General features: G+C 33.8%; 1 protein-coding gene across 8 annotated transcripts in view; it reads right to left on the reverse strand.

Annotated features, from left to right (window-relative positions):
- COL11A1 (collagen type XI alpha 1 chain) overlaps positions 1-23288 on the reverse strand; it is a 208736-nt gene that overhangs the window by 41330 nt on the left and 144118 nt on the right. For all 8 annotated transcript variants that reach the window (XM_004775160.3, XM_004775159.3, XM_004775161.3 and 5 more), the window contains 5 exons: positions 11761-11868; positions 5999-6106; positions 5025-5078; positions 3712-3765; positions 3105-3212 (listed from right to left, as the gene is read on the reverse strand). In XM_004775160.3, coding sequence (XP_004775217.1) covers positions 3105-3212; positions 3712-3765; positions 5025-5078; positions 5999-6106; positions 11761-11868 — 432 coding nt within the window. The remainder of the gene's footprint in view (positions 1-3104; positions 3213-3711; positions 3766-5024; positions 5079-5998; positions 6107-11760; positions 11869-23288) is intronic.

Genomic DNA, 23288 nt, shown 5'->3' on the forward strand with positions numbered 1-23288 from the left:
TTTTATTTTGTTTTACCTTATCCTGTTATATTTCATTTTTTTAAACCCTGGTAATAACCCACTAAATCATTTTTATGACCTACTAATTTCACAAGACTCTCAGTTTGGGTGCCCTCTCAGAGAGGATACTTTACTGAGTATACTTATAAACATTTTTTTTAAATGTGACATATATTTATTTTTATGACAAAATCTTAATAACTGTTTTGTAACGGACAACATACACCAGTATATAATTTCTTTTTTCTCACATGTCACTGGGATGTCTAGGAAATGACTCAGTTGTATGTACTTCCCAAATGGTTAATATCATCGAATAGCAGCTTCTAGAGTCATTAGAGAAGTTCCTGGGAGGACACAGCTAGGCAGTAATTTAGATTTTAGCCTGCCTAAAGACTACCTGGGAAAGATGGCTAAAATTTCAGATTCCAAGATGCACAACCTCAGAAATTATAATTCATTGATAGAGTACACAAACTTAGATTATTGAATAGGCAAGTAGATTTTAACATTCAATATTTCATTTTAAATAAATTTTCTTAAGTATCATGCATTACAACTTACACATATATTTAAGTTCTTATAAAGTTTGTAAATTCTAAGTTTTTATAAGTTTTTTTTAAGATTTTATTTATTTATTTGACAGAGAGAGAGCGAGCACAAATAGGCAGAGCGGCAGGCAGAGGGAGATGGAGAAGCAGGCTCCCCCCGAGCAGGGAGCTGGATTCGGGACTCAAATCGCAGAACCCCAGGATCATGACCTAAGCCAAAGGCAGCAGCTTGACCAACTGAGCCACCCAGGAGTTCCTTTATGAGTATTCCTGATATTAGCTCAATAGAGACCTCTCAATAGAAAAACACTGAAATATTTCTTTCTTTCTGATGAAGTCTGGTTATAGTTTAAGCTGATTAAGACAGAATGTTTTTATCATTAAAATTAATAGAGACATAATGAGTCAAATTCTTTTGTTGCTGGAAACTAAATGCACTAAATGGCACTACAGTGTTAATCAGTTTTCATATGCCCCAACTTTCTCCTAAGGAATAATTTATGCATGGAGATACTCTCTTTAAAGGTCTGTCAATTGAAAATCATTTGCCACTTAAGTGATAAAATATAAAAAATGAATTTAAGCCCAAAATGAGCATTCTATATGTCTCCTTCATATGCAGATAAATTATAAACATCAAATTGAAAAATCAAGTCACTCACCAAGAATATTAGATTATTATTATTTATGTATTATAATTGCTAATATCTATTCTGCCATGAAGACTCAATTAAAGGATGCAGATGCAATTGTGAGCATGTTAATTACATTAGCATCTTTTCAGATTCCTGATTTAAAGAGGTAGCTGTGGGAAAATATAATCAATTTTGTAGTGAACTAATTTCTTGAGTCACCCTCATCAAAGAGCACATTTCTTACATTGTGGAAATGAAGGTAATTTTTCATTTAATATTTTATAAATATAAGCTACAAGGCATCTTCTTTAATCATGGGAACTAAACCCCTAAATTACAACCTTATAGAATCAGAGTAATCAGTTAAATGAGAAAGCAGAAAATGAATGGTAATATATCCACTGGTAATCTGATTTTGAATGCCTTGTTGTTGTTTTCAAATATGTGTTTCTCACATATGTTGATATTTTGTACTCATGATTGCTCATTTATTTTTGTCTAATAAATATAAAAGAAGTAAACAAATATGAACACAAAGTTTTTGCATTTCCCAAGTCTATAAAGAATTACTTTGGCATTAAAATAAAAGCAGAAAATTACAATATCACGTTCACTGGAAAACATCCTTTATGTGTTATAACAATAGTAACTATGTAACTCTGATAATTGTAAATAGTAATTATGATATGATAATATATAACTAGTAACTGTGATAATAACTACGATTAATAGTAACTATGATAATATAATTAATTATATTACAGTATAATCTGTATATTACATATATAATAAAGCTATTTAACATTAAAAACAGCATTCTGTGACTTATGAAAATGGAGATAAAATTAAATTTATATTTAAATTTAAATTTATATAAATTCAACGTTCATTTGCTCTTCTACAATTTCACAAATGCTTAAGGACAGTGAACTAGATGGTTTAATTTAATCATTTCTAAAATTGCTAATGTGGCATCACTCATATCCATATGATACCACTTAAAACAAAATTTTGTGACCTTCCAGAGGATCACTAGTAGGTATAGAAAGAAGAAAGCCAGGTGTTTCCAAAGTTTTTAGGAAGCAGTGAACATCACGTGGAAGAGTGGAAAAACAACTGAGAATAGGGGTTGTCTGCTGTGCACATGGCTGCTTACAGGTCCAGTTGTAAGACGTATTTGAAAGAAAATTTGAATTATTTGCAATTTCATATTTCTATTCCTGAATATGCTTCATGAAATGCAATCAAAATTTAAAATAAGTTATTTTAAATGATCAATCCATTGTTAATTATGCATTTTACCTATTATTGTTTAACATTTGCTCTTGGCAGTGTCTGTTGGTAGTTGTGATTGGCAGTTTGCTCTTTCTCAAAGAAAGAGAATTTTTTAATTGTTGCTAGCCATCTGAAGTACTAATTTTCTTGCTATCAGACCTACAAAAGCACCCTTGTTTTTTTTTAAAGATTTTATTTATTTATTTGACAGACAGAGATCACAAGTAGGCAGAGAGGCAGGCAGAGAGAGAGAGAGAGAGAGAGGGGGAAGCAGGCTTCCTGCGGAGCAGAGAGCCCGATGCGGGGCTCGATCCCAGGACCATGAGATCATGACCCGAGCCGAAGGCAGCAGCCCAAACCACTGAGCCACCCAGGCGCCCCCAAAAGCACCCTTCTAACCTCTCACTTTTAATGATCAGCCTTAAATTAGGTTGTAGTTCATTTTTAAGCAAAATTAGAATGAAGAAAGGAGGTATGATACCTAAAGTAGGGCTAACAATTAAGTAAAACATCATTATGGTTAAACATCTTATTCAAGTTCCTACACAGAATAAGGAAGGCGACTTGGTTTTATATCCACCAGAAAAGCTGGTGTGAGAAGTAGGTGGACATGACTAAGTACACGATACAGGGAACATCTTACCTGAAGACCTATGGGACCAGGAGGTCCTGGGAAACCTCTGGCACCCTCGTCACCTTTTTGTCCAAACATCCCTTGCTGACCTCTGGGACCCGGCTCACCATCACCTCCCTAGAGTAGAACAATGAAAATGATCGCAAACTGGAAAAATCAAGATTCTGATATGTTGTCATAAAAATATAGCTATTTCTAATTTAATCAAAGCTGGTCTATTTACAAATAACCAAATAAAAGGATTAAGTTTCCATTGTCTACTATAAATACACCATTGTTTGTGGACTTTACATTCTTTGTTTCTGGAGTATGGTTGATTTTTATTTTCTCATGTATGCCAAAGGATGTAAAAGCTGTCTAACGAAGGGGAAATGATGTTCAGAATTTATTACAAATTAAGTACTTTCAACTGGTTATTAATTTTTTTTCAGATGAAGTCATAACATCTTTTGTTTACAGAGATCAGCTTGGTTAGCTATATTAGATTATTTAAACTTGATTCAATGTTAAATATACAAACTCATCACTGCACAAAATCAACAGGTTATGTGACAGTTCATAAATTTAATCAGGCAACTGTGAGGATATAAATTTGCTGAACAAGAGGAGTACTTACAGCAATTCCAGGGGCACCAACGGGACCCTGAAGACCTGGAGGACCAGGAGGACCCTGGAGTGATATAAAAATCAGTAATTTTGCAAGTGAAGACAGAAGAGCCTCAGCTATAATAGCACAGATCATTTGGTTGCTCAAAATCTATTATGCATCTTTACACTTCTATGGAGAAGAAAAGAAGCCTTTTGCTTCTTTTGTTTTACTTCTTGAGACTCAGGCTTGCGTATTTGCAATCAACTTTAAATTGCTAGTTATTACTTAAAGCACTCTCATCTGTAATGTGGATATTTAAAAATAGATTTTTATGCTAAGATACTGAAATTTCACATTTGAAGCTTTTCAAAATGCCAGATTTCTTTACTGAGATGGGCATGAGTCAGAAAGAGCACTTAAAAGATTTATCTAGGGTGCCTGGGTGGCTCAGTGGGTTAAGCTTCTGCCTTCAGCTCAGGTCATGATCCCAGGGATCTGGGATCCAGCCCCATATGGGGCTCTCTGCTTAGCCCGGAGCCTGCTTCCCTCTCTCTCTCTGCCTGCCTCTCTGCCTACTTGTGATCTCTGCCTGTCAAATAAATAAATTTTAAAAATCTTTAAAAAAAAAAAAAGATTTGTCTAAACACTATCTTGTAAATGAATATTGGGATTGGGGGGTTCTATATAGACAGAATGTAGTGATATATGAAAATCTGCATCTCCTTCCTAGGAAAACACATGCAAACTTAGTTTATATATTAAGTATATCAGACGCCTTTTTTTGAGCAATAGATTTCAATACGTTTATGAGTCTTACATGCATAAATGTTTCTTCTTAACTGCCTTTTTTTACATAAATAACTGATCAGTCACTATAAAAGATCAGAGCACTGAAGAAAAACAGTCATTGTTGGTATATCTGCCACCTGTTGGGAAGAGTACTTAAAAGATTCTGAAAGCAGGATTCATAGACCATCAGGGTACCTGAGACATGTTCAGGTTTCCACCAGATCAAAATCCTTTTCATAACCACACTAAGACATGATTTCTCTTTAAACCACAGGGATATATGAACTCATGATGCAAAAGTGTTGGAGGGTAAACCTGCTGGTGACTTAGTCTCACTGCGAGGCTTTCAGGGTTGGAATTATTACATACCTTAAACATCACATCAGAAAGAGGTTTAATAGAATTGACTGAATCTCAACTGAATAGTTGCCGAAGAGGTAATATAGTATAGATATTACAATATGCAGTACTACGGAAAAATATCCGTGGTTAACAACAACAACAAAAGGGTTGAATGTATAATGCCCCTCAGTAAGAACTAGGAAACTCACATTTTCTCCTTTGTCACCCTTGCTGCCCTTCTGTCCCGGTTCACCAATTTCACCCTGCATTGGAAAGATTTAAGTTAAAAGTTTATTTCTAATATGTTGTGCCTGCATTGTAACTGTCATCACTATTATCCCATTATTAAATCTTACTTTAACGTAAGTATGTGCTTGTGTTTAATGTCATTGTTTAAAATGTAAAATCCTGGGTTTTCTCTGCTTCTCTTTTTTAGTGTTGACTAGTATATAGACAACCAAAGTCAACTGAACATTGAGGAATAGTGCAACTGGATTTTTAATTCACAAAATCAATTTTGTCTAAAATACCATCACTATAAACTGATACTGGAAGTAGCTGATTTATACAAATATATAATTACGCATTAATCAAAAATTACTTTATTTTTTTCTCCTGGTCTTCAAAATGCTAAAATGTCGCACATTATCGGATTTCTGGTTCATAAATTGTGTTATGGCATTTCACAATATCAGAAGACATTAAATTCATACACATAACAACACAGCCCTACATTCAGACTCAAGAGTTTAGAATCTTTATTTACATGTTGGCTAAAAGAAAAGTAGTGTTAGCAAACAGGTATGTGACTCATTCTTAAGTCTTCCTTTGCAATATCCACGACATAAGTCCTAAGTATATACAAATAATTAATTTAATTAGTTTCACATTTATTTCAGAAGCTATATATTTGAAAATAAACAATTTTGGCACCTGCTCTTCCCCCACCCCCCACGATTGTTTTTGTGTTCCCTTTTCTTGTTTAGGTCTGACATACTATTTCGTGGATAGATAGAACTACTCACACTAAACTGAAACCTTCGAGCACATGGAACATGTATGAAACTTTGTAAAAGCCATCTTAAGATTTGTTATCTAATCTTCAGAAGCATTAAATCTAGGATTCTTGAGAAAAAAAATTAAATTTTCACAAGAGGTACTAATATGAATAAAGAATACCAACCTTGTCTCCATCTTCTCCAGGGGAGCCCGCAGGCCCAGCAGGTCCTGGGAGACCCACAGGGCCTTGAACTCCATCTCTCCCAGCGGGACCTTGGGGACCTTTTTCTCCCTGTATTGAAAATCCAGCAGACTATTACTTCGCTGTAAGAAACCTGTAAATTAGCTATTTATTACAATTTTTGAGTGCAACAGTCATACTCTGGGTTTCATATTAGAGAAAGAAATTAATGTTACCAAGAAAAAGTATTTTCAAGTAGTAAATGATGACACAAAAGATCCCTACGTTCTTTCCTGACTAAGAATACCATCCTTGTTAACGTTTTATAAATCTCAGGCTATGGTCCACAAAATTAACATTCAACTTAGAATTTTTCCTTCAAACACATACTTTCTAATCAAGTATTGTATATTGATAGATCAGATGCTTGGTGTTGATGAACATTCACTGAGCTTTTATGGTTCTTTGGTGAAGTTACTGAAATAGCTGGGCCAAAAAAAGCCATAAATCATAAATCATGCATTTGCTCATATTCCCAGCTTTATAATATGCTTTATGCATCAGCTTTTTCTCTTTTTTAACAAATGTGTCATGGATTTTCCTAGATTTTTATATTTTAATTCATTGCTGCTTTTACTGATTCAAAATGACAAAGCCATTAGTTTTCTTTATTTTTTGACAATGGCGTTATTTTCCCGTCTTTAAATTTACTTCTATCGTGTAATTAAAGAAAATAGCGCCTAGATAAGGAATGATGACATTATTTTCCATTAAGAGCTCTTTCAGGATTTAAAATAAATTATTTCCTGAAAGTTAAGATTCCCTCAGTTTTGCGTAAGGTATATATATATATACCGGATTGCTCTCAGTGACTCATTCTTCTAGTTCCAGGGTTTGGGAATCTACATGTCATTAGCTTCTGGCTTTGTCTTACCCTTCCCCAACACCCCCCTTCCCTCATCACTTACTATCCTGTCACAAGGATTAAGTTTTATCTGTCTTATCTCCTGAATGTAGTTTCTTCACTTTATCTCTAGCAGTAACACCTTATCCCAAAATACCAGTAGCCTTCTTTTCAAGGGTTGAAATAAACTTTTTTTCCTTTCTCACATCTATTCTTATCTCCAAACTATTCCCCCTGCCGTAACCAGGGAGACAATCAGATCATCTTACCAACATTCTTCAGTCAATTTACTTGTTTACCATTCCAAAGATAAAAGACCACACTGCTAGTGGGGCCTGCCATTATCTGCCTCCTACTACCTGCCCAGCAGCATCTAGCCTCTCCCTGCACTTGCTCTCTGCATTCCAACCCCTCTAGAACTTTTTTCAGTGAAAGCTGATTCCATGACCCTCTTGTTACTTGGCCGGAGGATGCCTAGGAGGACACTTCACCTATTATTTATCTTCATCTTTTACATTCCATCATCCGTGCGCTGTCCAAGGAAAAGACCCGATTCCAACTCAGTTCCCTCCATTGAACAAGCTGACATACACCAGTACATTCCTTTCATATCACTAACCGGAGTTTGTAATTATACACATAGTGATTCTTTGCTTATTATCGAATTGCCCCATCAGACAATAAATCGTATGAGGACAGAAACGATGTCTGTTTTTGCATTCCATTTCATCCCTTTGTCCTGTGACCCAGAGTAGGCACTTCGGGAATATTTGTTGAGTTATTAATGGCAACAGAAATAACAACATATCCATAAAACAAAGTTAACTTATAAACTTCGATTTATTCATTTTCTAGATTCCACAGGCTCTTCTTTCAACACTATGCCCTAATTATCATTTAAGACGTACCCCTGATGTCACCTTGGAGACTTTTTATTTCCTTTAAATCAAATATTGCAATATCTCAAACCTATTTCTACTCATAAAATGTGCTATGTTACTCATAGTGAATTTCATCATTTTAAACACATCAGCTGATTCAGATACTTTTCCTTAAATTTGGATTTCCTTTAGAGCCTAAACTCCAAAAATCGATTGTCTTATACAAGAGCACCCGTAAATAAGACAGATTAGTTCCCATCTGCCTTCATTACAGTACACACGATCTCTAGCCAAAACCACCTGCCATTTATTTTTTCTGATTCTGGTCTGCGTGGAGTCAGGAAAAATCTTTCAACTGCTCTGCACCCCACTAAATTTAGATTCTTCATTTACAGCTCTGCGAGATGACAAAGTCTTCCTCTATTATGTATGCATCTCTCGGCCTGCAATCCATAGGACTATCAGAAACATCATCCATCTTTCCTTAAGCACTCTTTATTTCATTCCTTCTACCTTTTTCACTAATGTTAATGGCTGAACCTCAGCTTAAAATTTTGATAGAAGCAGCTACTCATCCCCATATCCTATGTTTGACTTGGCATGATCTTGCATTTTGCCTGCATCCTTACTCTCAACTTTTATTATAACTCACCAAATCCATCCCTCTTGATTCAAAGCCAATTTATGCATCTATCCATCCTTTTTTACGACAACTCTTGTCCAGACTTAAGATTATGGCGGTTCACTGAAGACTTATTATCACAATTCTACAAAGTAATTTAGGACTACAATTTCATCTAATCCTCACAAAACACTGTGGTTATCTTCTTTTCAGAGACATTGGGATGTTAAATAACTTGGTCAAAATCATAAGTCAACAAATAATAGACTTGAATTCCCAGTCCAATTCCGACTGGCTGAAGCTGACAACCCTAGTTTACTCTGACACCCTTAACTTCCTTAATTCTCACTGACACTTTTCTTTATTATTTTCTTATTATTAGTTAAGCAGATAAATGTGCATCATCATCATAAGAGGAAATGTATTCAATTCTCCTTGTACTTCTACCTACTGCCCCTCTATTTTTAAGCCACATGGCTGCTGGGTTGCTCCATATGTACCGATCCCATTCCTTTATCACCAGTCTTCTTTTGAATCCCACTGAAATTACCCAGAGGTCACAAATGGCCAATAGGCCAAGTACCCATCCCTCTTTTTGCTTTTACTCAACTTTCAGTATTCTTGATCTTTTACATCATTCAACAAAGAAGAGTCTTCACTCTCAGGCCTATATGATGGTGTGCCCTGGATATATTTTCTACCACTCATGGCTGCTTTTTTTTTTTTTTTTAGAGTTTTTATTTAAATCCCAGTTAGTTAACATAAAGTATAACATTAGTTTCAGGTGCACAATATAGTGATTCAGCATTTCCATACGTCACCCAGTGCTCATCATGACGTTGCCCTCCTTAATTCTCATCACCTGTGTAACTCATCTGCCCCCACCTACCCTCTGGTAACCAACAGTTTGTTCTCTGTAGTTAAGAGTCTGTTTCTCGGTCATGGGCTTTTACTCTATCTCTCTCTTACTTGAGTCTTTCAAAATGCCCACCATTATGATTTCCTCTAAAGGACAGTCCAAACCTTTATTCCCCTGCCTCAAGATTGCACCACATGGGAATTCAGCAATATACCTCCTAACATTGCTCTTATTTATTTTTTTTTACATTGCTCTTATTCTAAATAACTCAGATTCACAATCCTGACACTGATTGATTAATTTGGAGTTAGAGATTAGAGCACAGTTATTGCCATAAGTAAGTCATGTGGATATTCCCAGCTCTTGTTTTTCATTTTCTTCCTTCTAGGAAGGTGGATTGGTGGTTAAGTTAGACAAGGACTTGCCTTCCACAGACCCTCATCTTATTTTTTTTTTAAATGCACGACTTAGCTTACTAATAATTATATAATATTTTCATAACACAAGCTGCTCAGAGGAGTTAAGATCCCAAACTTATATTTGGATTTAGGAAGAAGGAAATGACTGCACTTAACATATTAACATATTAACTGCACATAACATAACTTAACGTATTAGCCAACATTTTCATCAGTTTCATCAGTTTTTTTAGACCTCTACATGGAGGTCTATGGGTATCCCTAACACTTGTATAAACATTTTATGCTACTATCTCTAAATAGATAACTCCTTCAAAAATATTAACTATTAACTAATACAGTGCACTGCACTTATTTCTTAATAACTATTTGTTGAACAACAACAAAAAAAGAATAAACATCATGGAATTTTTGTTGGTGGAGGGAATAATTGAGAGAGGACAAATGGGCAGAGGATCTCTTTCCCCTTCTTAGTCATTGTGTCATCAATCACCAGTGAAATCCAAGCCCAAATCTTAGCTCTTACGAGGAAGGCCTTTTGTTACTAACATCTCCTCTATTTCACAAAACTAATTTCTTATTATCACTTTCAGAACTTTTCCATATTCTTTTCTTTGATTCAAAATTTTCCATTTTTCTTCATAAAACCAAGGTATTAAACCACTTTAAAATGCAGCATTTCAATATATTATCTTACAAAATCCTTGACTTCTCTCATTGGTATATTTCCAGTTTGTATAAGAAGAAATGTGTATCTTATTATTCTATATGCATTCTTCACTATGTTGTGCCAAGATATGGGTACCCTGGATTTTTGAGTGAACTTTTATGAGAAGGCCTAAGTGTCTCTTCCATCCCTTTCTCATGCACATCATACTAGAAAAGTTGGTGGGAAGTTTGTATGAAGGGGCAAAGAATAATTTTTTCATAGTTGTTAACATCTCAGAAAATAATGTCTACATTTTCAACATACTTACTAAGTTGGAAACATTGCTTTAAAATTTTTCTCAGCAATTAAATGTGTTTTCTTTTAGCACCAAAAAATCTATCTACAGGTGGTATGGCCCCATTCTAATATTTCTGAAAGGTAACAGATCACAGAGAACAAGCATTTTAATTGGGAAACATTTATATAATATCACAAACGGTAATGAGAGAAAATGCATGGACAATGAAAGCAAGCTGCTAAAACTAAAGTCTTAGTAATGAATCAATATTTTGTAAATTATAGCTTTAAATTAGGTTATATATATATTAAGACTTAAATGTATAAAAAGTATTGAACTCCTATTTTTATGTATTATGGTCAACCATTTCATCCACATTCATTGAGTGAGTTTGTGTTTTAACCTTGGAGGATGAGAATTTTTAAAGAAAATTAACATGATTAATTCAAAAGCAGAAACAGAAACCAAGAAGAAATCTTGACAAAGAGACATAAGCCTAATGAATACAATATAGCCTACAATCATTTAAAAATAAAATTTTTATTTTTATTTTTTTTTTAATTTTTTATTTTTTATAAACATATATGATTGGGAGGGAGACAAACCATAAGTGACTCTTAATCTCATAAAAATAAAATTTTTAAATCCAATAGATATAAGATAAAATAACTGGTTAGATGTTTCCCATCTCACTCACTGTAGATCAAAACTCAAATTACATGAGAAGGGCAGCCACTTTCTGTGAGTTTCATTTACAGACTTTGGAAATACTGGATATGATGTTGTAATACAAGAGGAGTGAAAAGTGCACACTTTTCTAATATAAAGCAGCAAAGTATAGTTTTAATCAAAACTCCAATTTTATTTTTTAAAAGGAGCAAAATCAGAAGCCTTTTACATTAATATCCAACTCCCTCACAGGTCTTAGAGTTTCATAAAGTGTGGGAAAATGTCATCTTATTTAATTGAATTTGAAATTTTCTCTATTATAAATATAAAAAAATGTGTGTTTATATGCCAGGCACATATGCAGAGAGAAGGCAGTGGAGTATGAAGAGCTAATATCCTTGAATAAAAAGTAATAACTTGTGCAGAATGGCAGTATAATATATTTTCTCCTTGAAATTACTTACAGGAGCACCTTTTTCTCCAGCTGGACCAGGAGGACCCTGGGGGCCTGGACGTCCTGGCAAACCAATTGGGCCAGCTGTACCTGCTGATCCACGTTCTCCTGGTGAACCCTAATACATAAGAAAAAGTATTTTGTTATTAGTGTCGGGAAAAAAGTGATACTGGCTTAAGAATCACTTATTTCATAGTGGAATCTTAAAGCATAGTAAATAATGTAAAAGTCACTTTCAGACAATTGGGAGATCTCAACTGGAAAAAGGTGTGCTCATTATTTGAATGATTAATTTGTAGCCCCAACATTAAGCACAGATACTGAAGTTAGGAAAATATTGATAAGATGAATAATTTTAATTTGTATATCCTTAATATTTTACAGATATCCTTCTATATTAAGTGTTCACAACTGTTCACAATGCTTTGTAAGACATGAATCCAATAAATTACTTATATGATTTTCTTCCTATATTATTACAGATTGGCAGAAAAATTTTCTAGACTAGTTTTTCTCAAAGCAATTTCTGGGACTCACTTTAAACTTGCTGAATAACAATTTCAAAATCCTAAAAATGAGTTCAGAAATTGTCACCGCACTAGACTATAAATATAATTTTTTTTTCAAAATAAAGTTTGATCATCACTATCCCAGAGTTTGAACTTTCTCCCAGAAAAATGGTCCCTAAGTTTATCTTAGAGTCTGACAGGGGTCATTGGGCTTTATTACAAACACTGCCAATATAATTCATATAATTAGGTATGTCCAATTGAGTTTCAAAGAAGATGCCATCTATTTTCAACTAATTTGCTTTAAAAAATAGCTAATATGCACAATTAAAAGAAAATAAGTGTGGATACTGCCTTCATATTAATTCCATCTATGAATAATTTAAGAAATCATTATTTAAAGGAAGAATAAAAGAAATGCAAACACATTTACTAAGTCATGTAAAGCTCAGTTATAACCTATTTACTATGTCCAATTTTATTTAATAAAAAATAACAAGAATTTTGTCTTTGAATTTGAATTAGATTCCTAGATGGGTGGTTAAGTTACAATTTAACATTTTCTTTCATGATTGACCTAAATCTGAAATATTAGAAAATAGGATTATTAATAGTTCACCTATAGTTCTTCTATATATAGAAAACACCATTTCAAAACTCATAGTAGAAATGACTTATAAAAGCTGGAAAATATAATATCTTAACTTTTACTTTCTAAAATTATACTTCGCACATAATTGGAAATCTTTTTATTATACAAATATGGACTACTGACTTCGTTCTAACTTATATTTTATGAAGTAGAGAACCAATTACGTATAAACACAAGAACAATGATAATAATAACAATTCATACTGACATAGTGCTTGACAATTTACAAATCCATTTCACATTCATTTTGTTACTTTATTCCCACAAATGCTCCATAGAGTTGATAGTGCAGTTGTAGCCCATTGTTTGTAAAGGTGAGAAACCTGTAGCTGGTCATAATCATCTAGCCAGTCAAAAGAAACTTTGCCCTTGGGCTCTTCTTAGTGCTTTCTCTACAAAGTCACTACTTCTCTTTAATGGAGACATCATTGGCTCTGGGGGTGCACGTGGGGGTGTTATTTAATCAGAAATTCTTTAAATTCAGTTTTATTGAAATATTCATTGATTACGAAAATACTTATTACTCAATTTCCTGATACCATTTTTTCCTGGCTAAATACACAAGGTACATAGAATAGCTTTTATTTAACCAGGTATCTGAATGCTAACACAATTAAAATAAATTAAGAGAGTACAGATTCAAGACTACTGGTAATAATTTAAAAGTAACACTAGAAAGAGTGATTTTGTATTTCATTCTTTTTATTTTGCAACCACTGTTGTAATTGTTTAAATTTTAGGGTACCTTAAACTTAAGAGAGAGAAATAATTTGGAGAAACTTTACTAAAAATGTTTAAAGAAATCATGAAATTTAAAACTTGCTATAAACAAAAGTGGCGTTTTGTACTATAATAAGTAGATCTAAAAACAAACCCAGGAATTGCTCCTCATGTTGCAAAATAATTAACCAAGAACTGTGTGAAAATTAAATTTTTACCAATTACATATTTCAAATACTAAAGAACAAACAAAGGGCAGTTGCCTGAGTGGCTCAGTGGTTTAAGCCTCAGCCCTAGGCTCTGGTCATGATCTCAGGGTCCTAAACTTGAGTCCTGAATAGGCTCTCTGCTCAGCGGGGAGCCTGCTTCCCATCCCCCACCCCCACCCCGCTTGCCTCTCTGCCTACTTGTGATCTCTCTCTCTCTCTCTCTCTGTCAAATAAATAAATAAATAAATAAAATCTTTCAAAAATAATTCAAAAAAGAACAAAGGAAAATTGTAGTTAGTATTTTTTTAGGTAATAAACATCTACCTTTTGTCAATAATTTTTTTGAAGCCTAATCAAATATTTTTATGGAAAAAAGTCAGCTACAAGTAGTGTAAGTGTTAACCAGGTAAAGACTGGACGAATGATTTCAGAAGCCAGAGCAGAAGAAAAAAATAAGAATAGAGTACTCCTAAGTGTTTTTGCATTCAAGAGGAACTGCCATAAAAGTGAAAGGAATGTAAAGATTTATCTCCATTTATTAGAGAGAGAGAGGTCAGAAGGGAGCCTAGAGGTTGAGGTTGAAGGCAAGGAGGAGGGAGGGAGAGAGAGGCGGGTAAAAGTAAGGAGCAGCAGAGAGACAGAAGAGAGGAGGAGGAAGAAGAGGGAGAACATGAGGAAGAAGAACAAGGACCCCTGAAACTGAGAGAAATGCAAAGGTGTTTCCTTAATTACAAAGAAAAAAAAAGGTTTGGTAAATAAAGCACTTTTTTTTGGTAATAGAAAAATATCAACAATAAACAGTATACGATGTGACATCCCTAAATAGAAATCTCTACTTATCTGAAAAACCGGTGTATACATGATTGCATTACATTTCCGTTTTAACATTTTACTTGTAAAATCTCAGAAAAGGATTACTACCCATTAGTGTTATCAAATCTAAACTAAGCATCCAATTTAAGAGCTGCAATACTTTATTTGTAATTGACTATACAAAAAGAGATGCAATTTTGATTTGTCAGACCATGAAATCTTTCTCTTTAATTCTGTGTTACATTTAAACCCCAACTGCTGGAAGACTACCAGAGGAAGATGTCACATTAGACTGTGTTAAGGTCAACAGCTAGGAAGCCGAAATGTATATTAAAAAAACTTATTATTTTCCAATTATCAAGCCTATTAAACAATTATTGTCTAAGTACTCTGTGGATGCAATATAATCTAATTCTAACAGAGTTTGCTTTTTTTTCAGATAGAGGCCATAAGGGCCTGATGTGCCATGATCCATACAAAGATTTTTTTCCTAAGCACTGAGTATTTCATAAAAAAATGGTGAGAAAAAAAGAATCCCTGATTGTTCGTGCCATTATAATTCATATTTATTGTTCTAAATTTTAGTAAGTGGAGAAACATAGCCATTTAAGATCACTTCTCTCAGAATGAGCTCCTATTTATTGAACACCCTCTAAAATAAGAAAACCTGAAAGAATTTATGGCAAGAGGTAGGTCCTTTGTCCAAATAGTCATTCTCCATCATTGATATCGTTCATTTAAACTTCATTAAACAATTCATTAGAATCTTTGCTTTTTGTCACTATTGCTTACAAGCTGACTTTTAATTTTCAACAACAAAGAATTGTTTTCAGTTTTGAGACTTTTTCATTATGTTCCACCTTTGGTTTTAGAAGCTCACTCATCTTTCTTATGTACAGAAAGCGAAACAGTTTGGGTTAATGGTTCTTTTTAAGAATGTATTTATCCTTGAAATTCCCACCAAAATACTCATATATACACACACTAGGAATTTTTTTTACTTCATATTTTAGTATGTAATGTGCAAGTTATTTTCTCTTAATACATCATATCTCCCATTGTCCCTTTAATACAATATGCCTGCTGTTACCTCTTAGTGATGGTTCACTTTTATCTTCTATCTTGGGAAGTCTTTGGTCTTTTCCTGTACGATTAAACGTTTAGCCTATTCCTTAAGCCCTGTATAATAACCATCTTTTCTAAAAGTTGCATTATTCTGAGAATTTAAATCATGAGACATCCTTCTAAATATTCCTTACACAACTTACCATAGTATGCTAGATTTTCTACCATTATTTTCTGAAGGAATTAATGTAAGATTTGGCCTGAATTTTGTCCTGTAAATATCGCCATGCTTTCTTCATTGATATTTCCAAAGCATAAAATATTTACTATATGCATCAAATAATAATAAATAGTAGTAATAAATATAAGAGCATGATAATAGAATTAGAGATATGCACTGGTCTTTCTACAAAATATATGAACATGATAGATATGTTAAAAAAATTTAAGATCTAAATGTATTTATATGTAGTCAATACAAATTTCCCAAATTTGTGGGAGAAAAAGCATCATTTGAATGTATTTCCCTAGAAAATGTGGTGTAAAAATTGACAGAAATATGTATTTCCTTAGCTGGATACACTATGCTTTACAAGTTATATGAAAATAACTAATAGCTTTTACTTAAGTAAGGAATGCTTATTAATTTTCCAGCAAAGTATGTTTAATATTTAAAATTAATTAAAGTGTTCTTGTATATCAAATAGAGAAAGAATGCTGATTTGAATCAATGACAATGTTTATAGTTTGAAGATATTATATGCTATTTTTTATGGCAAAGCTTAACTATTTTAATTACTCCCTTGGAGCATTCATAAGATTAAATTTTAGATTGTCATCTTACTTGTGGAAACTGAATTAAAATTAACAATAAAAACATATTACTTTCCTGCAGTTAAAATATTGCTCATGATCTTGTCACAGCTCATTAACTTTGAAACAGTGGATGAAAACAATAAGAAGAGACTTTTCGGATGTATATTTGTGCCCTAAAGTGTAACTGTGATTTCTTTTTCCATTAGTTATTTCAAACATTCTGTAAGTCTAGATATTTTTAATAACAGCATGGTCTGCAATGATCTTTTATACTTCTAAAAATGAAGTATTAAGCGAATGATCTTGCAAACACGCAAATCTTTTAAAAATATTCCTAGGCCAACTTTTAAAAGAGTAAGTCTTATGAATTCTTTAGTTCTCAACTGAACCACTAGAGAAATCTCATTAAAAAAAAATAAAAATTTAAAGCCTGTATTAAAAAGAGAACCCATCTGCACATTCCACAAAAAATATAGTTAAAATCTATTTTCTTGTGACACTGACTGGGAATACAAAATATATTGTGGTAGGTAGGAACCCTGACAGACTCATGATGGACATGCATTTTTTCCCCATAAGGGTAGACATTTACAGTGATAGAAAGTATTGCATAGCTCTATAGCTGACTATAATAAAGAGCAGAGAGCTTTACAATTGTCAGATAAATAAATATTTACACTTTAAACAAATACATTTGAATTTACACACAGATTAAATGGATAATGATCAGCTCCACAAGGCTAGGATTTTTGCTTACTTTTTTCACTGACCTCCAGAACTTTTGAGTAGTTACTCAAACATAACAGACCCTAATAAATGTGTCCATAGTATGTGTGATATGTCCAGAACCACTAATTCTCATCTTGAGCAAATTGACTAACCACTCAAAGGCTCACATTTCTCACCAATAAAATGGGGACAGAAATAGTCTGTCCCCAGGTTTTTCTGGTATTTAATGTGGTAATATCTCCAAAGTTCTTTGAACTATATCTATTTTAAAAGTATGAAAGCAACATATCTTAGAGAACTGTGCATGAACATCCATATATGTCAAAAATAGATATCCAATTTCAAATGAGTGTAGAAGTAAATTATCTTTTTAAAGATTTTATTTATTTATTTGACAGACAGAGATCACAAGTAGGCAGAGAGGCAGGCAGAGGGAGAGAGGAGAAAGCAGACTCCCCGAGGAGCAGAGAGCCCGAGGCGGGGCTCGATCCTAGGACCCTGGGATCATGACCTGAGCCGAAGGCAGAGGCTTAACCCACTGAGCCACCCAGGCGTCCCAAAGTAAAATTTTATAGAAGAGAAAACTAAGATCTAGAAGTTTACATGGTATATCTAAGGTTATACTATTAAAAGAAGGGTAGAGAGTTTTCCACAGAATATCTTTAATCCTAATTTAAATTGTTGGTATATTCACCTTTTACACCAATGACAAATATTTTACATATCAGAAGTGCTAACTGGAAAGAACTCACAGAAAAATAGAACCCACAGAAATATCATTTTCCCTCACCGTGATTTAAATAACAATGGGGACATGGCAAATTAAATGTTTTCCAAAGGCATTCAGTAGGTTGCCTTTTTGTTTTATTTTTTCTTTGCCGTGCAAAAGCAAAGGCAGTAGTATATGTTGACTTGAGTGAATTATGACTATGATATCATAAAATCCTGTTATTCATTCATTCATTCATTCATTCATTCTGTTATTTTAATACTAAATATTAACCACTACAGGTTACGTGTTTTCAACTGAAAGGTAGAAACATAGCTGCTTCTAAAAGGGAGAGATTAGCATTTCTATCATTAAGTAGCTATATTAACTTTATCTTAGCTTAATCCTCTTCTACAGCCTCTTCCTCTAAACTTTACAGTGAAAATACAAGAAGGAATAGCATCAGTTTATGTTCTTGGAGCAAAGAGAACAGTGTGGTTATTAAACTCTTCTCACACAGAAGTGCACCCAGAGGAATAGTTCCTGTTATTTTCACTAGGTGTTTCATATTCTGAAAAGCATTTGTAAAGTAAATGAAAGTGGTAAGCAGAGGAATCATCTCATCAACATTCAGTTAAAAGGCAGCCCACAAAGAGAGAAGTTTTATAGAAGAGAAAACTAAGATCCAGGTTATATGGTATATCTAAAGTCCTACTGTTAAAAAAAGGGTGGAGATTTTTCCCCACCCTTTTAGTATTTAGAAGCATAAACAGGAGTTTTTAAAAACAAGAGCTATTCAAGTAGAAGGAGAAAAAAAAAAAATCTGCCCTTTCTTTTAAAGCCAACTTGAGCTTCATGACAAAACAAATTGAGGAAATTCACACTCCCCAGATTATATATATTTTAGATCATACAAGCCAAAAAGTCTGATAAAATTATCAAGCATTACCAGAATTTAAAGCATAAATACTGAATAATTGGGGCGCCTGGGTGGCACAGTGGTTTAAGCCGCTGCCTTTGGTTCAGGTCATGATCTCAGGGTCCTGGGATGGAGTCCCGCATCGGGCTCTCTGCTCAGCAGGGAGCCTACTTCCCTCTTTCTCTCTCTCTCTCTCTGCCTGACTCTCTGTCTACTTGTGATCTCTCTCTGTCAAATAAATAAATAAAATCTTTAAAAAAAATACTGAATAATTAAGTCTAACTCCTGTAATATCTCAGTCTTTGGTCATTGATCCCCACCGCCTCTATACTTTGCTCATCCCTGGTTGGATGTCATAACCTGGATTCCAACAGAGAAAATGTGCTCTGTCTTGAAGAGGACAGTATATGATGAATTAGTCAGGAGATATAATCCTGCTTAGAATTTATCTATTTCCTGGATCAAGGACTAGGTAAAAGCCAGTAAAAAGAAGGTACTTTGGAATAGGGTATAAAAACAAAACTAGAAAAAAAAGAAATTCTGAGAGGAAAGACATATAAACTCCTAAGAAATAAGTGACAAGAAAAAATAATAGCACATAAAGAGGAAAAGAGAGTCAAAACAATCTGGACATAGTCGTGAAATAGAAGTCATAGCATAAGGGTAGAGTATGTAAGTCACAATTTTAAAATCTTGGACATCTCCTTTTAGAAGCTAGATGTCTGGCCCCCTCTCATACATTTTCTCCATATCAACTCCTACCACTCTCAGGGGAAAATAATGTGATTGTAAGAAAAGGGGTTGCAAGAAAAGGTAGGTGCTTTTACTAAATGCACCATTCTATTTTAATCTCCTTATTTTTAGAGAAAGAACTATTGGCAAGAAGGTGGTTTCATATCAGAAAAAATACACAGAGGAGAGATTTTTTAGGGAATGCATTTTCCTTGATCTTGTTTCATAAAAACATAGGTGGTAGGTACAATCTGAGAATTTGTTTGCATCATATGTTTATATATATTTTGTGTTTACATAAATACAAAAAGTTTACTCAAGTTTATGTTCAACATGTGAGAAAAATGTTTCACTGTCTTCCTTTCTTTTTCTTCAGTCCTTTGTTGCTTTCTGCTTTGTGTGTGTGCATCGAGACATCCACTTAGTGAGTAAACCCCCTGAGATCAGAAAACATGCCTGTGCTTCGATTGGCATCTATTACCAGCTCTTGTGTACAACAGCATGCATACAGTGAGCACTTGACTTTTGCCAAACTTTAAAAGCCCAAAGTCACAGCACCCTGTTGGGTTCATTTTGTTTGTATTCAGTGGGAGCACGAGAAACTATTTCTTAATATACACTCACTTCAAGTAGCACAACTTTAGAAAACTTGCTTTTCACTGATAAAACTGATTTTTATTTATAGCTAAAATTAGAACATTAAAAAAAATCATTGTTCCCATCTCGTCTCCTTTGTGCTATATTTTAATGTATTACTTTTTATTTATTAGGTTAATTTATCTACTTCATATCTGTCTTCCTCAGATATCATAAGCTCTTTTTAGGAAATATTTAATGAATCTATCTAACTCGAACTTAATAGACTGGTATAGTTAGGTATTTATTTATCTATCTATCTATTTATTTATTTATTTTAGATTTTTAAGTTTGTTTATTTGATAGAGAGAGAAACAGTGAGAGAGGGAACACAAGTAGGGAGAGTGGGGGAGGGAGAAGCAGGCTTTCCGCAGAGCAAGGATCCCAATGTGGGGCTCAATCCCGGGACCCTGAGATCATGACCTGAGCTGAAGGCAGGGGCTTAACTACTGAGCCACCCAGGTCCCCCCAGATATTTATTAAATTATAGTTTTTCTGTAAGAAAAGATTTTGGCAGCTTACGGGGAAGACATAAAATATAAGATAATACAAATAAAAAATAGACAAGAAAAAAAGGGATAGACAAGAAAAGTAGATAAGCAAGTAACTTTTTATTGGTAAAAGATAGAAGCAATAATATTAGTAATCAAAAATGCAAACAACAGGGGCGCCTGGGTGGCTCAGTGGGTTAAAGCCTCTGCCTTCGGCTTAGGTCATGATCCCAGAGTCCTGGGATTGAGCCACACATCTGGCTCTCTGCTAAGCGGGGAGCCTGTTTTCTCCTCTCTCTCTCTGCCTGCCTCTCTGCCTACTTGTGACCCCATCTGTCAAATAAATAAATAAAATCTTTAAAAAAAAAAAAAAGCATACAACAGACCAAGGTTTTTCCTAACTTCAGGCCATGATCTACTCATGGATTATGAAATCAATTTAATGGGTCCTGTCCATTTTTTATTTAAAAAATTATCTATTTAAATAAATAAATACATAAATAAATTTAAAAATTATTTATTTAAAAATAGTCATAATAAGATAATAGGTAATATTAAAGTACATCACATGTATTTTTTGATAAAATTGAATTCAGAAAGTTACAAAAAACAGTCATAAACCGAAACAGAGGGTTTTTTTCTTTTTTTTCAATTGGATCTCAATTTTAACTCCATGATTTTTGTAAGTCAAAGTCAAAAGAGAAATGGGTTTCACAATTCATAACAGTTGAAAAGAAAAAAAAAAGCTAGCTAACTGCTCAAGAAATTACAAAGATTTCTAAAGCCATGATTAGTAAGAGATTTCTTCTAAGGATATTCAAAACAAGGGCTCTGCATCAGGCAATCTCCCACATCCTCCAATAGGTCCTTTTGGTTGGTATAACACTACATATCATTGTTTCTTCAAACATAAGCCAATGACATCACAGCTGGACCTAGCAGAGTTTCAGTAAGCCCACTTCTGTAGGATGTCACAGCAATGTGACAAAGCCAGCCTGAAGTATATTTCTACTAAATGGATTATGAATAAAGAGAATGGATGTCAAAAATATTTATAAATAAAGATAGGCCCAAGGATGGATGGATGACTGAGATACTATATATTGCTTTGTATGGATCAGAATATGTAAAAAATAGTGTACAAGGTACATAATTGTGACATATACAAACTTTAAAAATCTCACAGTGAGCAAGAACTGTTAATTGATAAAAGCCCTACTTCGAGTTTTTAGTTTTAGTTCATCAATATCCTGTGCAATGAAGGAATTTATTTCTCTAGTAATCCAGAAACACACAGTACACCTAGGCTCCTTCAAAACTGTATTCTAGGATTAGGAAGCTGAAGATTCAATAGTGTACTGAAGAAACATCTATAGTCATTAAAGATTCAACTGTACATCTGTTTAAGCAGTTTGAACTTCCATTCATTTAAATTAAGCTATGGTTATAAAAACCACCTATAGGAATACAAATGCTAAAGTCAGTTAGCTGTGATATTAACTCCTGTAACTTTCTTCCTTTTGAAAAAACACTGTTCACAGCAAGAGAGAAAGATCAAGAGGACTTGGGAAAAATGCAACTGGGGGCAGTGAAAAAGTAAAGAGTAGAGAGAGGGAGAGGTAGGGAGACAGAGGGAGAGGAAGAAGAAACACTTAAGCAGATTCTGCAGAGGGAGAGGTATACGTATCTGGAAATGAGTTTGTGTAACGTATCATGACTTTTTGTCTCCAAAGGACTATGAACTCAGGTAAGTTGTTTATCTTCTCTAAGCTCCAGATCCATTGCCTTTAAAAAAATGGAATGATAATATCTACTGAGTCTGGCAGCCAATAATAAAATCAAATAAAGATGATAAAGTTTCTAGCATTAAGAGTTGAAAGAATAAACACTTCTAACATTACTTCATTTCCCTTTCCTATTTCCTTTACCCTTCACATTCTTTATTCACATTCTTCCTGCAGAGAATCCATCACTTTAATATTTTCTTTAATGTGAATAGCCAAAATCTCTATCCCTCTCTGTTCTTAAGAATTTCAGTCCTACACTTACCATGGCTTGGTCAATATCTCAAAGGCAAAGTTAATATAGATGGATATAAACTCAGACCCATCCACTAAAGAATCAAGAAGTTTTACAGGATATTTTTGTATGACGTTGTCCCTTATGACTTGGAATTTCATTATCCCTCACTGAGTGACTAGGTATATTCCTCTGATATTTTGATGTCACTCTTTGTTCATTACAAAATATTCTATTGTGTTATCTTTCATGCCAAAGACACCATTCCTGATTCCTTGTGTTTACTATCAGCTGCAAGGTAACACCATACAAAGTCTTGAATCCCAAAAGATAAGAAATAACATGAACAGTTTTCTGGGTAAGTTATGGTTTACACTTAGAAAATCAAAAGTTTTTCTTTTAAACTTTGCATTTGGAATAAAACTTTCCTAATCAACCTTCACATGCACATAATTGCTTCAGATGGAGTAAACCAAGGTTTGTTTAAAACTTGTTACCAGGTAAAACAAAACAAAACAA

Source organism: Mustela putorius, unplaced genomic scaffold (assembly GCF_011764305.1).
Source record: "Mustela putorius furo isolate JIRA1106 unplaced genomic scaffold, ASM1176430v1.1 tig00003853_pilon_pilon_pilon, whole genome shotgun sequence".
In the NCBI taxonomy this organism is placed as follows: domain Eukaryota; kingdom Metazoa; phylum Chordata; class Mammalia; order Carnivora; family Mustelidae; genus Mustela; species Mustela putorius.